At 38.1% G+C, this 15,481-nt stretch overlaps 1 protein-coding gene across 1 annotated transcript; it reads left to right on the top strand.

The window, feature by feature from the left end:
• Window positions 1-337: 337 nt before the first annotated feature.
• Window positions 338-14,852, top strand: VSR7 (VACUOLAR SORTING RECEPTOR 7). The gene is made up of 13 exons (XM_028235374.2): window positions 338-1,023; window positions 5,245-5,940; window positions 6,033-6,121; window positions 6,218-6,287; window positions 6,873-6,956; window positions 7,063-7,139; window positions 7,262-7,343; window positions 10,952-11,034; window positions 11,505-11,568; window positions 11,690-11,818; window positions 14,003-14,106; window positions 14,207-14,327; window positions 14,560-14,852. The coding sequence occupies exons 1-12, from the start codon at window positions 723-725 to the stop codon at window positions 14,315-14,317; spliced, it is 1,890 nt and encodes a 629-aa protein (XP_028091175.2). The 5' UTR covers window positions 338-722; the 3' UTR covers window positions 14,318-14,327; window positions 14,560-14,852.
• The last annotated feature ends 629 nt before the right edge of the window (window positions 14,853-15,481 follow it).

Here is a 15,481-nt window from a genome sequence, read left to right as displayed (position 1 = left end):
AAAAAAAATATATAAAAAATAGAGAGATAATATAACTCAAAATAAGTTAAAAATTAAAAATTAACTTTTGAGCAAGTACTAAAACAACCCACAATCTCTGCCATGGATTTACGTGGATTGAATCCATCGGCCACACTAGATGGATATTAAATCTAATTAAATTTTTTTAAAAATCAATTTTTTTTTATACTTATTTTTCAGTCTTCCTAATCGAATAAAATCCAAAAATATATTTTCACTAAAAAAAAAATAACAAAAAAATTTAAAACTGAACACAGTCCTTCCCCTTTGCCCCCCTCTCTCTCTCTCTCTCTCTCTCTCTCTCTCTCTCTCTCTCAGAAAGTCGTAGCATAAATGATTAGAAAATTCCGTTGGCGGTAGTTACGCTGACTCCGCCCACTTCCACCACCATCCTCGTCGCTCTCACCAATCCTTTTCTTTTACATCACACACACATTTATTCAAACACATACACTACACTCCAAAACTAAACCAAAGCTCCACACATAAACAAAGAGACTCAGCCTTTTAGAGTGAGAAAACACACACTCACTCACTCACTCACTCTCTCTCTCTCTCTCTCCTCTATATATATACATATGTAAATTGTAATCCTCCTCCTCTCTCCACCTGGAAACCGTTTGTTTGCATTTGTCACCTATTTTTCTTCTCTACTTTCTCAGTCACCAAACAGAGTTAGAAGAAACAGAGCATTAATAGTGATGACTTGCATGGCATTGTTTATGATGGCTTTGTTGGTTGTATCAATGGTATTGGTGAGCTGTGTGAACGCTCGATTCGTGGTGCAGAAGAGCAACATCAGAATTCTATCTCCTCATAATCTTCGCTCTTCCAACCACGTCGGTGCCATGGCGAACTTCGGAGTGCCTAACTATGGAGGATCCATGGTGGGCTCTATTGTTTACCCTGAAAAGGGCTATCTTGGTTGTAATCCCTTCGATGGTCATGAACCCTTCAAGTCAAAGTCTCATCGTCCCACTATTCTTCTTCTCGATCGTGGAGGTAAAAATACTTATGCATATTGAATTGATGGGTTGTTGTTTTTGATTGTTTTGTTTGATCTCTGAATTACTATGAAGCACGTTGTTTCTAGAAATGGGTTGTGGCTAGTTTTTCTTCTTTAACTTGGTTTTGGATGATATTGGCATTGATGGCTATTCATTAGTTCAGGAAGTTGTCTTTTAGACATAGTGGTTGATTCCAAGATTTCGCTCTGCTGGCTTCTACTCTGTTTTACACTTCGTATGTGTGTGGAAAAGAAAAGTTTATGTTTTCTCTCTTTGGCCTTTTGTTTGGATAAATAGGAATGAAATAGAAGAGAAAGATTTCTCGCCTATCTTATTTGGTTTATATTAAGGGGTTGTTTGGGTGTCTTAAATAAGTGCACTTTTTATCTTTTTGGACAAAAAAGTTGAGGGAAAAAATATGGATGTTTGGGTTAATTTTTTAACTTTTTATGAAAAAATGTGTATTAAAAAATTGTATAAATTAGTGTGTAAGGGAAAATTAGTATTGGGAGTTGTGCAGCCATAATATTTGACTTTTGGTGAATAGTGATAACTTTTTAATTTTTTGAGTAACTTTTTAGTTTTTTGGCTTGTTTTACACTTCCCAAACTTTGCCTAAATAACCTTTTTCGAGCATCTCTAACAATACATTAAAATTTTCATCAAGTTTGAGTAAAATTCTATTTGATATTAAGTGTTCTAACGGAGGTTTTTGAAGCTGCATCAGAACATTGGTCGACCGAGCGGACGACCGGACAGATGTCCGGCAAGTCAACCGGTCAGTATAATTTTTTTACAAATTTTTGCCTTGAGATAGTCATCCGGAGGGACATATGGAGAGACATCCGGTGGTAAAAATCAAACAATTATGAACAGTGATTTGATGAAAGGCACATTGGTTCTCAGTTTGATGAAAGAAAAGTAAAATTCTGGATTTGATATCTATTTGATGAAACCGTTGGAGCAGAAAAAGGAGCCATTTTTCATCAAATTCAAATTTGATGAAAGGTTTAAGTAACCATTGGATGGTCTTAGGAGTTTGTTTTTTATTTCTTCTATATTTAAAGGGACAATTTTGATTTTTTTTTTCCTTTCCCAATTTATTCACTTTTGGAGATATTCAAAATAAAAGTTGATGACGACAACGTCCCACATCGTCTAGGAAGGACTCCCACTTCCACCTTATAAGTGTGCTGGCCTCCTCTACCTTGTATGAAACCTTTTCCCCCGAGGGGGAACAAAACCCTGGGAAGGGGGGGGGGTTACGAGATCCGTCCCTCAACCCCAAAGCGAACAATATCTGCAAGGGCATGAGAGGACAAGCACACAAATTTGGTGCTAGAAAAAGGGCTTTCCAACAAACTCTCCCACTGTTGCAGCCCAGTACGGTGGGGGTTATGATGAGGACCATGTCTCACATCATCACTTGGGAGGGACTCTCACTTCCACCTTATAAGCGTACTAGCCCCCTCCACCTTATATGAGGCCTTTTCCCCCAAGGAGGAACAAAACCGTGAGGAGGGGACGACAAGATCCATCCTAAACCCCAAAGCGGACAATATCTGCAGGGACATGAGAGAACATGCGCGCAAATTTAAGAGAAAATGCCTCATACAAGGTGGAAGGGGGCAGTATGCTTATAAGGTGGAAGTGGGAATCCCTCCCAGGCAATGTGAGACATTGTCCTCATCAAAAGTTATAAGAGAAATGAGTTTGTTTCGATTTTTTCCCCATTTCATCCCATTTCTCTCATCTTTACTAATCCAAGGAGGTTATATGAACCAAGAGAAATGTTAATTTTCTTTCCTTCCCAAACCTCTCTCACTTTCAATTATCATAGATTCATGGGTGGATATCCCCATGTGATTTATCAAGTGCTTTTGTGTATCTTTGATTCACACTTTGTGGCTTCTTCCATGCAAACACTGTTCAATTGATGTAAAACAGTTTCTGGTTTTGTTTGTCTTTTGTGGGGGTCTTCATTCCTCCACCCAATTAATTGGCACAAAAGCCATTTTTTCTTTTCTTTTTCAATCACCACCCCTTCCTTTCTTTTTGACGTCACGATGATCTGCTTATGCATTAATCAGTTTGTTAAGCTAGTTTAATGAGGACTTGACAGTAGTATTCAGAAGGGGCTCAAGTGCTAGACAAATAAGACTTGTGCCCAAGGCCCTGTACAGTAAAAGGCCCCACTTTTATGTATTTTAACATTGTAAATATAAGCTTGCTCTATCTAATATATATATATATATATATATAAATTTGCAATCACACTAACAGTTAAAAAGATGGGCAGGGCTGTCTTAATCTTGAATGTTTTTTAAAGGATTATATTAGTAATATCTCATGTTCATCTCTCTCTCTCTCTCTCTCTATCCTTTTCTCGGGGGTGGTTTGGAATGTTCTAAATAAGTGCATTTTTTGACTTTTTATAAAAAAAATGTGTAGAAAAGTCGAGAAAGTGGGTAGAAAAATAGAGAGGAGATGTTGATAAATGTGACCCAAATAAGTGTATGTATGCAAAAAAGTGCACTTTTTTAGTGCATGCCATACACCTACTCAGTTTGTGCTCTTGACTCTTTTTTTTCCCCTTTCTTTTTTTCCTCTTTTTTTTTTTTTTTTTGGGGGGGGGGGGGGGATAGAGTTGCTCATTTTAGAATAATCTGCTTTGTTGGAATTTAAATGTATAATGAAGCTAGGAGATCATATTCTGTAATGGCTTGTTATAAGGTTTTTAACTTTGTGCTAAATTTCTAACTTTGACTTTTCAGATGAGTATAAATTAATCTCTTGTTCCTTTCACGTTCATTGTAAAAAAATAAGATTTAGAGATAATAGAGAGAAATAAAATGTTTCCAAACTGAGTTTCATTTTCCCCAGCTGGTTTAGGAAGAATCATTGGAAAGAAAGGAACCACAAAAAGGTGGAATTAGAGTTTTAACATAAATGTTTTTATTTTTTCTTTTGTAAAGGAGAAATTGGAAGAAAGTGTTGTTTGTTTGTTTTTTTTTTTTGCTCTTGGTTAATTTTTTACACATTCTTCATATTTCAAAATGAAGAATGTAATGAAATGGTCTATGTTTTGCAACTGCAGCCTCAGTTCCTTAATTTTTTTCCCATCTTATTTTGTTATGCTGCATGAATAATCCATATAATTTTCTTGTTCTTTTGAATGGATGATATTATGGGTTAATTATTGTGTCAGTCCCTATTGTTTTCTTGGTTAATTATTGTTGTGGCTCATATTACAATCTTCTTGGTGGAGTGGGTAGATACGGTGGTTTGTTTTCTTTTGGAAAATTCAGAAGCATGGCAAGTTGATGATATCATGGGTTTTTGTTTCGAGGCAGACCTGTTTGTTCTTAGAAGTGGATTGAATAGGCCAAATTATTGATTCAATTACCAATTATATTTTTCAATGAATTATTCAATTAAGTAGCCAATTCAATTTATATTAATCAATCAATTGTGTATATGACATTGACATCCATATAACATCGACTAATAAAGTAAATAACAAGTACAAGCAATGTATGTGGAAAATCTTAGGAACAACAATCCTCATGGGAAAAACCACGGGCATTCATGCCAGTGTAAACAATCAACTAAATTAAGACTTAATATGAAGACTCAACTATATGACTTACAACCTAACCCTGGATGCAATTAGCCATCACGTTTTTACTGATTGAACTAATTGCAAGCTCTATCTTCACTTGCTAGTGACTTACTCCTTGATTTTTTTTTTTTTTTTGTGATTTAAATTATTTAACGACACTTTAACGATCACTTTTTCATATTCTTCCCGTTTTTCTTTCTTCTCCTTAATGGCTTATATTAACAACTTCATATTAGAAAGGACTGCTATTATGCTCCCTGTCCCATATTTGGAAATCTAGAAGCATGGAAAGTTGGTAAATATTCATAGATGTCAACTTATATTTTATTGCCTTCTGGATCTATTACAATTTTGCAAGTTTTACGGGATGTATTAGTACATGTACTTCTGTTTCTGCTTGACAAACAGGTGGCCATAAATTTGATGTGGTTTTGTGTGAAGTATTCTTTTTATTAATATCATAATTGGCATAACCTGGCTAAGTTTCTCACATATAAGTTTTATCTTTCATCAAGATAGGAGACGTGATTTTTTTTTTTTTTTGGGAGGGGGGGTTCACTACATGACTTTTCCTTTTGCCCCTTAAACTGCTAGATTGCTACTTTGCCTTAAAGGTATGGAATGGGGAACAGGCAGGTGCTGCAGCAGTTTTGGTGGCTGATAGCACAAACGAGCCCCTAATAACTATGGATTCTCCCGAGGAGAGCTCTCATGCAGTCGGATACATAGAGAAGATTGGAATTCCATCAGCTTTAATAGAAAAGTCCTTTGCTGAGACCTTAAAAACTGCATTGACGAAAGGTGAAGATGTTACGATAAAATTAGACTGGTCAGAGTCAATGCCCCACCCAGATGAGAGGGTCGAGTATGAGTTGTGGACTAACAGCAACGATGAATGTGGAAGTCTTTGTGATAAGCAGATGAATTTCATTAAAAATTTTAAAGGCCATGCTCAGATTCTGGAGAAGGGTGGTTATACCCAGTTCACACCACGCTATATAACTTGGTTTTGTCCTCGGCCTTTCTTGCTTAGCAGTCAGTGCAAGTCACAATGCATAAACCGTGGAAGGTACTGTGCGCCTGATCCAGAGCAGGATTTTAAAGAGGGCTATCAAGGGAAGGATGTGGTAATTGAGAACTTGAGGCAGCTTTGTGTGCATAGAGTTGCCAATGAGAGCAACAACTCATGGGTTTGGTGGGATTATGTGACAGATTTCCATATCAGGTGTTCCATGAAGAAGAAGAAGAGATACAGCAAAGAATGTGCTGAAGAAGTCATGAAATCGCTTGGTAAGTGCTACCTCCAGAAATCTTTTTGTACACAATTAAGTTGATTGTTTGATCCAATAAGTACATTTTCATATTTGATTTTGATCCACAAGATCTGCCAATTGAGGAGATAAAGAAATGCATGGGCAATCCAGAAGCTGATGTAGAAAACCACGTCCTAAAAATGGAGCAAGATCTCCAGGTTCATGCTTTCTCTGTTCATCCATATTTAGTCAAATAATTTCATTTGCTGCTTTAAATGAACTTATTGCGTTGTACTTCAATTTGTGAAATCTAGGTTGGCCGAGGATCTCGTGGTGACATTACGTTCTTGCCAACATTGGTTATAAACAATGTTCAGTACCGAGGTTTGTAAGATAATGCATGGTTATGATCTATTATAGATTTATGCTATGGCATCTCCAGTAGCTCCATTAAGTCATAGTTTTACACCGTTAGCTTACTATGTTAGTAATATATGAAAGATCTTACAACCAAGTATACTTTCTGTTTATGTGAAAGCTAAATTGAATGGGATATGCGGAGATCAAATGAGGAACGCTTTCCTTCTTTTGATCATTTTGTGTTATGTTGTCTAAGTGGTTGATGGAATCAGTTGTCCTAGTCAACTGGGCTTGCTATAAATGTAATTAAATCATTGAGTAACCACAATCTCGTTCCCTAGTTTAGTCTGTTAGGTGCATTCTATAAACTTAACTTTGCCACTGGAAATTGAATTTCTCATTATCATTCACATTTTACAGATTCCTTTTCATATATATTCCTTCCCTTTTTACTCTCCTAAAGGGGCTTTGGAATCCATTCCGTAGTACGTTTTTATCAACTACATGTCTTGATTGATTAATCTGCTGTTTCTTAGTGATTTTAATATAATTTATGTTTCAATTTGTACCTGTTGGGCACCTAAAGCACTTGATCTTCCATTTCTGAAGGAAAATTGGACAGGACTGCTGTTCTGAAGGGCATATGTGCTGGATTCAAGGAGACTACTGAGCCTTCAATTTGTTTGAGTAGAGGTTTGGCATCATTCTTTCTTCTGTAATCTGTACCGATATGAATTGTGCATGAAATTTGTGAAATGTACTGATACCCATCCTTATCCTCAATTTGTTATTTTCACAGATCTTGAGACCAATGAGTGCCTCAAAAGGAATGGTGGCTGTTGGCAGGACAAACAACATAATATAACTGCGTGTAAGGTATACTGAGTGTCATCAAAGCTCTTTAATAAAAACTGTATTTTACAAAATATGACTGATGGGCTTTTACAAGCATTTTTAGATTTGTTTATTACTTATACCAGGATATTGTCTTTCTCTAGGACACATTTAGGGGAAGAGTTTGTGAGTGCCCTTTGCTGAATGGTGTGCAGTATAAAGGAGATGGTTACACATCTTGTCAAGGTACATAGTTTCACCTCAAGAAAACTTTTCATCCATACCTTAATACCAATGCTGGATATTCTTTTTGTATTGAAAATGGTTTCTAAATAACCTGGACAAGGTTTAGTTGTTTTGTTTGTAATTTTTTATTTTTTTATATTTTTCATAGAAATAATAAATTGAATGAAGCTCAATCTATAACTCCATTCCGTTAATTGTCTATCTTATGATAAATTGATCAGCAGATAAATATTTTATTATGCGATGTTGTTTCTGCAGTTAAAATTTTTCAACCTTGTAATATGGACAAAATTTCCCATCTTTAGCTTCACCTACTCCACTACACACTCCACTTCACCTACCTCCACTTCATCACACACTCCACTTCACCTAACCCACTATCACCTCCACTACACCTACTACCACATTTTCTTCTATATATAGATTGTATAGGAATTGTAATTAATTAATCTTGTAATACATCAAAATATATATCAATCAATAATACAGTATTGTTAACATGGTATCAGAGCAGGTTTAGAACCTAGTATTTTTGCTTCACCGGCGGGCGGCAACTTCGCCTTGGCCGCCCGCCGGACCTCAACCTAGTCCGCTAGAATTCTCTTTATAGATATAGATTGTATGATGCAGGCGCTCCCTTGACATTGAGCGTCCCACCTACACCAATCTCAACAGGCTCGTCTCTCAGGTGATTTCATCGCTGACTGCTTCTCTTCGTTTCGATGGAGCTCTGAATGTGGATGTGAACGAGTTCCAGACCAATTTGGTCCCATACCCAAGAATTCATTTCATGCTTTCTTCATATGCCCCTGTTATCTCTGCAGAAAAGGCCTACCACGAGCAACTCTCGGTTGCAGAGATCACCAACAGTGCATTCGAACCGTCTTCTATGATGGTGAATGCGACCCGCGCCATGGCAAGTACATGGCGCTGCCGGCGGTTGCTGCCGAACATGTAGATCGCGGCGGTGTCCGGCCATCTCCCCAGATCTCCACCTCTGTTGTTGAACTGTACTCCTCGACCATGAGGCCATCTATGACATTTGCCGCAGATCTCTCGATATTGAGAGACACACCATACCTCACTCAAGACAACATACACACGGGAGGGGAGGGGTACTGATCTCTCTCTCCCTTCGGTTTACCTCTATCCTTGCGACTCCATTGGCTTAGATCGATGTTGAATTCATATAAGGTGACATGAGCTGCAGTGCTGAGAATTTCTTCGACAAAGGGATCGATTCGCTGAAGAACAGTCAGATTAAGGACTTTGGTGCTTTGCTGGTCCAGATTCGGCATTAATTTGCCATTCTGAGACATTTTTCTCTCTCTCTCTTCGCCGTTGTGAAGGAAAGCTATTGGTGAATAGACACCAGGTGCCCATATCAGTCATGCAAGAGTTGCTGTGCAAAAGCTACAAATCCATTTCAGACACCCAATCTCAATTCACCACTCATTCTCAGATGGGAGAGCCTATTTTTGAAAAGAGATTTCGTTTGGACATTGCCCACTAGTGGAACAAAGCTGTGGAACAAAGCTGTGGACCAGACATTGGGACCAGTAATCGAGTCCCTTAGCTCACGATGGTGGTGCCTTTTTTTTAAAAACATAATCATCTCTCCTCACTTTGCATCCACCGTCCACACTTTTTTGATCCCTTTTATGACACTTTTTTTATTTTATTATTTTATTTTATTATAAAAAAAAAAAAAAAAAAAAAAAAAAAACCTCAGAACCCATGTGCTATTTGATCCCTTTTATGGCATTTTTATTATTATTATTATTTTATTTTATTAAAAAAAAAAAAAAAAAAAAAAAAAATTCATTCCAGTTTAATTTTTCTGCTCCATCTTGTCCCTTCACGCCATTCGGATTTGCACAATACACTCATTTTATTCATATCGGGATCAACCCCGATCCACATTTTCCACACCCAAAAAAAAAAAAAAAAAAAAAAAAAAAAAACAACAAACCCAAACAACCACATCCACAGGCGGGATTTTTCTTCTCTACTCTGCCGCCGGTCTCTTCTTCTTGCCTCCGTCCTGAGCGGCCCTTGCTGGTGTTGCCTCCGTGTTTTCCACGCCACCGAGCACGTTCACTCTCCCATACTCCTCCACTGCAGCATATGGAGGACCTCCAAATCGGAACATCACGGTGGCCTTCCGCTTCAGCTCCTTGTTTTCTGCCCTTAACACGCTTATCTCTGCTCGCGCATCCTTATACATGCGTTGGAGCAGAGCCAGCTGGGAGTTTAAATGCTGCACCTCATTTGTCCTACTCTGCAGCCGGTTCGACAAATTTGTGACCGCCGTCATGCTTTCCACACATGCCTTCAAAGTATACTGATTGGCCTCCACATCCGACTGCACTGCCATTCTTTGCTCCACAGACCGCATCGGAAAGTTCAACGGGGCAAACTCCGGGGCGCTTGGTTGAGTTTCCAGTGCCACCGCACCAGTTCCCTCTCTCGTTGACTCGTTGAGGTCGGGAAAGAGGGTGAGCAGCCCGCGGGAAGACGATGAAGCCATTTTCTAGGCAACAGAGTGTTATACAGAATCTCTCTCAGAAATCTCTCTCAGAACATCTCTCACAAGTGTTTTTGCCTCGGCCTCAGCCTCCGTTAAATAGCCGAGGCAGCCACGCGCATCGCGCGCCTCTTGCCACCAGCCGACAAACGGGCACGCCAGCCAAGGCGCCCACGTGCCTCGCCATCATGTCCGGCACACCTTTTGATGAATTGGGCACGCCTTTTGATGGCACGCCTTTTTGAAAAATTGGGCACACCTTTTGAGGGTGCGACTTTTTAAGGGTCCGACAAGACTCTGTAAACTGTCCCGACATAGATTCCGGTTAGTTTCTATAAGGGTCCGACAAGACTCTGTAAACTGTCCCGACATAGATTCCGGTTAGTTTCTACAAGGGTCCGACAAGACTCTGTAAACTGTCTCGACATTGATTCCGGTTAGCTCCTTTATGGGTCCGACAAGACTCTGTAAACTGTCCCGACATTGATTCCGGTTAGCTCTTTTATGGGTCCGACAAGACTCTGTAAACTGTCTTCTACAACGGTCCGACATGACCCCATAAACTGTCTTCTACAACGGTCCGACATGACCCCATAAACTGTCTTCTACAACGGTCCGACATGACCCCATAAACTGTCTTCTACATCGGTCTGACACCACCATACAGTGTCCTCTACAACGTTATGACACCCCATACAGTGTCTTCACCAACGGTCTGACACGACCATACAGTGTCTCCTATCCTTTTTTATTTTTATGTATTTTCTTGTTTTGTTACTCTCTCCAAACTCAAGTTGGTTAATTTCTCTCCTCCTTGAGTTTGCGGGGGGCTGTTAGAATTTCCCATCTTTAGCTTCACCTACTCCACTACACACTCCACTTCACCTACCTCCACTTCACCACACACTCCACTTCACCTAACCCACTATCACCTCCACTACACCTACTACCACATTTTCTTCTATATATAGATTGTATAGGAATTGTAATTAATTAATCTTGTAATACATCAAAATATATATCAATCAATAATACAGTATTGTTAACAGGACAATACTCACATTTTCTTCTTATTTGACAGCTGTGGGACCTGGAAGGTGCACAATAAACAACGGAGGTTGCTGGTCAGAAACTAGAAATGGAAAAACATTCTCAGCTTGCTCAGTTCCGTAATCTTATCCCTTCACTCACTTCCTTCTGCATTTTATTTCATGCCTTTAAAACTCTCCCTATTTTATCCTTTTTTCCTTAGGGCTTTGTTTGATTGGAAAGAAAAAATGGTGGAAAGTGAAAGTGAAGTGAAAGAAAAGAGACAGAAGGAAAATGTATTTTTTGCAAGCATTTGATTAGGATGAAAATTTTTCAATAAAAAATAGAGAAATTTGGAATTTTAATTATAAGTAACCTCATTTATCGACAAATTTAAATGTTTTTTGTGTTTTCTTGTGTTTTTTTCCAAGAAATTAGAAAGTTTGTTACCATACTAATATGGGTTTTCCACCACTTTCATGCTAAAGAAGTTCAAAAAAGTTCCATTTTTCTCTTTCACTCACTTTCCACCATTTTCATCTTAATCAAACTGAGCCTTTGGGGTTTCCAATCTTGCTAAAATATACCACATTTATGCAAAATAGGAATCTCATCTAACCGGCTGTCAATGTCCGCATGGTTTTCGTGGGGATGGTCATACATGTAAAGGTGATTTTCTTTTTTCCCTTGAAAGAATCTAAGAACAGCATACAATCATAGATATACACAATCATAGATTTTTTGGAGTTCTAAATCCGAAAGTGAGTTTTCATGTTCCTTTGTACACCAGATGTTGATGAATGCAAGGAAGGTCTAGCCTGCAAGTGTGATGGCTGCACATGTAAGGACACATGGGGTGGATATGACTGCAAGTGTAAGGGGAGCAAGCTGTATATAACGAATCATGACACATGTATTGGTAAGATAGCACATTTTATTTTAGCTCTGATAGATTATTTGCACAAAATTTTGATGGCATATATTTCTTTCATCCAATGAACATTCTTAGTCACGTATATAAGAAATTGAGAGAGATTGAGAGAGCAAATATTAGCTCTGTGTGTTTGATGTATTTGCAACCAAATGGAACCTCCATTATATAGGAGATGATTTACAAGACAAAATGATGAACAAAGGAAATATACAAATGAAAGCAAAAGGAAAAGAAGGTGTAAAGAAGGTGTGAAGGTGTAAAGAACTATCTGCTAGGCTAGCAACAACTAGCAACAACTATCAATTACAGATCAATAGTATTAAATTATAGGTATAGTTTATAGGCATAGTATAACATATTAACATTATTAACAGCCCCCCTCAAACTCAAGGAGGACAAACATCAACCAACTTGAGTTTGGAGACAAGGTCAACGAAGCGGCCAGGAGAATGAGCTTTGGTGAAGATATCAGCAGGTTGATCAACAGAAGAGATCGGATGGAGATGGACAGTACCATGAGTAACATGTTGCCGAATAAAATGGCAGTCAATCTCAATGTGCTTGGTGCGATCATGAAAAACATCATTGTGAGCAATTTGAAGAGCACTGTGATTGTCACAAAAGAGGGCAGTAGCGCCAGAGGGAGTAACACCCATGTCAGATACGCCAAAGTTTCTTGCCTTTGAGGAAGCCAGACATGGCTTGTGCCCAAAGGACATAATTAGTCCCGTCAAGAATAACGGAAATAGGGTGATTAGAGGAATCCTGGCGATCCATGAGAAAAAATAGCAAAATGGAGATAGAATCTGAAAAAACCGAGGTTACCAGTGAATTCAGAAGGCCGAAATTAGTGGGAAAAGGAGTAAAATGACCCAAAATATGACCACAGAGGCACAGAAATGAAAGGCAAAGGGCGCGGCGCACGTTAGCAAGAAAGGGCGCGGCGCACGTTAGCAAACAGGCCAGGCAGTGCACGGTAGCAGAGAGGCTGACGTGTGCTGACGTCAGAAACACGCGGCGCACGTTAGCAAGGTAGTGCGCGGCGCACGTTAGCAAAATAGGCCAGGCAGTGCACGGTAGCAGAGAGGCTGACGTGTGCTGACGTCAGAAACACGCGGCGCACGTTAGCAAGGTAGTGCGCGGTGCACGTTAGCACGGGACAGTGTGGAGGACGCGTGGAGCGCGTGTGAGGCGGAAGGCGGAGGCAGGCGACGCGCCGTCACAAAAGTGGCGCGTGAGAGCGCGTGTAACGTCGGATTGCACTGAATTTGGTGGCGTTGGAATCGTCCGGAGGAGACGAAGGCTCTGGTGTGGTGAAAACTGTATTTCAGAGATGGACGAAAAAACAAAGGGATACAGATGAAATGCAATCTGCAGAAAAATATGTTGGAAGAAGAGGCTAGGCAGAAAACCTGTGCTCTGATACCATATAAGAAATTGAGAGAGATTGAGAGAGCAAATATTAGCTCTGTGTGTTTGATGTATTTGCAACCAAATGGAACCTCCATTATATAGGAGATGATTTACAAGACAAAATGATGAACAAAGGAAATATACAAATGAAAGCAAAAGGAAAAGAAGGTGTAAAGAAGGTGTGAAGGTGTAAAGAACTATCTGCTAGGCTAGCAACAACTAGCAACAACTATCAATTACAGATCAATAGTATTAAATTATAGGTATAGTTTATAGGCATAGTATAACATATTAACATTATTAACAAATTCATTGGTCAAAGTGAAGGTTTCCCATTTCATTCTCATCTCCGTCCTATTGTTTTGTTTCTTCTTTTAACTATTCTAGAGCCCTGAACTTTCAGCTCTGTTTTTAAGTCTCACTATAGACACAATAGACTATTCAGATGATGACAATGTACTTTGCAAATGTTCATGAGAGATAATAAATACATGTCATACTAAAATGTAGGAACCATTTACATCATATTTTAGAAAGGAAAGTAATCAATCCGAGTTCATCCGTTGTATAAAAAGAAACACAAACGAAACAAAGAAAACCAATTCCCTGGCTAACTAAACCACAAAAATTCTATTTTCTAGACTTAAAATGTTCATGAGAGAGAACAAATACATGTCACACTAAAATGTAGGAACCATTTACTTTATATTTTAGAAAGAAAAGTCAGCAATCAACCCTTGTTCATCCGTTGTACAGAACGAAACTCATCGAAATTTGGATTGTTCCTTATCTTCTTGGTCCTGGCGGTTGTCATGAGTGGTGGTATTGCTGGTTATATATTCTACCAGTACAGGCTCCGGGTATGTCTCATGAAGATTCGCCGATCAAATTTTTGTTCAGTTCATCCTTGTGTGATCATCAATAACATATTTATCTAAAATCTTTTTTTCTTATTTGCAGTCTTATATGGACTCGGAGATCATGGCTATTATGTCACAGTACATGCCACTTGACAGCCATCAAAATAGTCGTGTCGTCCACCATGAAGCTGAACCTCTACGACAAGGTTGAACGGTGTAAGGTAGTTATTGCTGTCTTGTTTTTAACACTACTCGGCAGGTTTAACTTTTTATGAAGAAAAATCGTAATTGCACGGAACTAGCAGAACTCTCTCACATGAGGTGAGATTCATTAAATGTGTGAGTCCTATTCATGTAAGAGAGTTGTGTCTGATTCCGAGATCGGATTTTGTGCACATAAAAGAACTATTTTATGAAACAGTGATTAGTTGGTTAATTTTTGCATGAGCAAAGGTCTGCTGAAGGAAAAGCTTCCACAAGAGGGATGGATTTTGCCAGTTGTGAATTTTCTGATCTATCTAAAACCTCTGGCAACGAAGACATTGTGACATATTCATATAAAGAAATCTCTTCAGAAGAAACATCTTTTCTTTCTTTCCTTTTTAATTTGTTTTTTAAATTTTTTTATTAGTATTTTTTTTTTTTTTTTTTTTTTTGCTTTTGTAGATGAAATGACTCAGATGTAAACGGAGACTTGTAGTTGAGAAGTTCATTTATAAAAAAATAAAAGAATGTTTGAGGAGCCATATATATGACTATCAATACAAAGCTATGTAGAAAGTGAAAGAGGATATGTCAATGCTACTTTCCCCCAGGCAAATGGTTTTTGGTTCATTTTGTCTGAAGTTCGGGTATATAATCTTGTAAATTTTCATTTAATTTTAGTTTTCCTAATGTGAATCTTGGATTTATATAGCAAAAGAAAATGAAATGAGTACATTTAGCTTATTTCACTCCATTTTATTTTTTAAAATAGCTCAAATGTCCTCTGGCCTATAATTAACTCAATTGTTATATGCAACATTATTCACAATTTAACAAACGAAAATGTGCCATTATTTTTGTCAAAATGCCATAGCGCAGAGAGAGAGAGAAGAAAAAAAAAGAAAGAATAAAGAATGGCTTAGTTTCAATTGGAGTTATTTATTTTATTTATATATAAAATATAAAAAACAAAAGATGAATCAATAATTGTAATCACATAATTTTATTATATTTGTCATAAAAAAAATACATGATCTATTTTTTTGTACCAATGTGTGTTTGGGGGAAATTTTTAAATACACCCGCCCATCACTTGTACAAGTAGTTCTAAAAGAAATAAATTTAATTTTTTGATAATCGAATGTTCAAACTAACATTCAATAACTTTTTA

This window comes from Camellia sinensis, chromosome 9 (assembly GCF_055761805.1).
Source record: "Camellia sinensis isolate YWXY chromosome 9, ASM5576180v1, whole genome shotgun sequence".
Classification (NCBI taxonomy): domain Eukaryota; kingdom Viridiplantae; phylum Streptophyta; class Magnoliopsida; order Ericales; family Theaceae; genus Camellia; species Camellia sinensis.
This window is presented reverse-complemented; position numbering and strand designations above follow the sequence as displayed.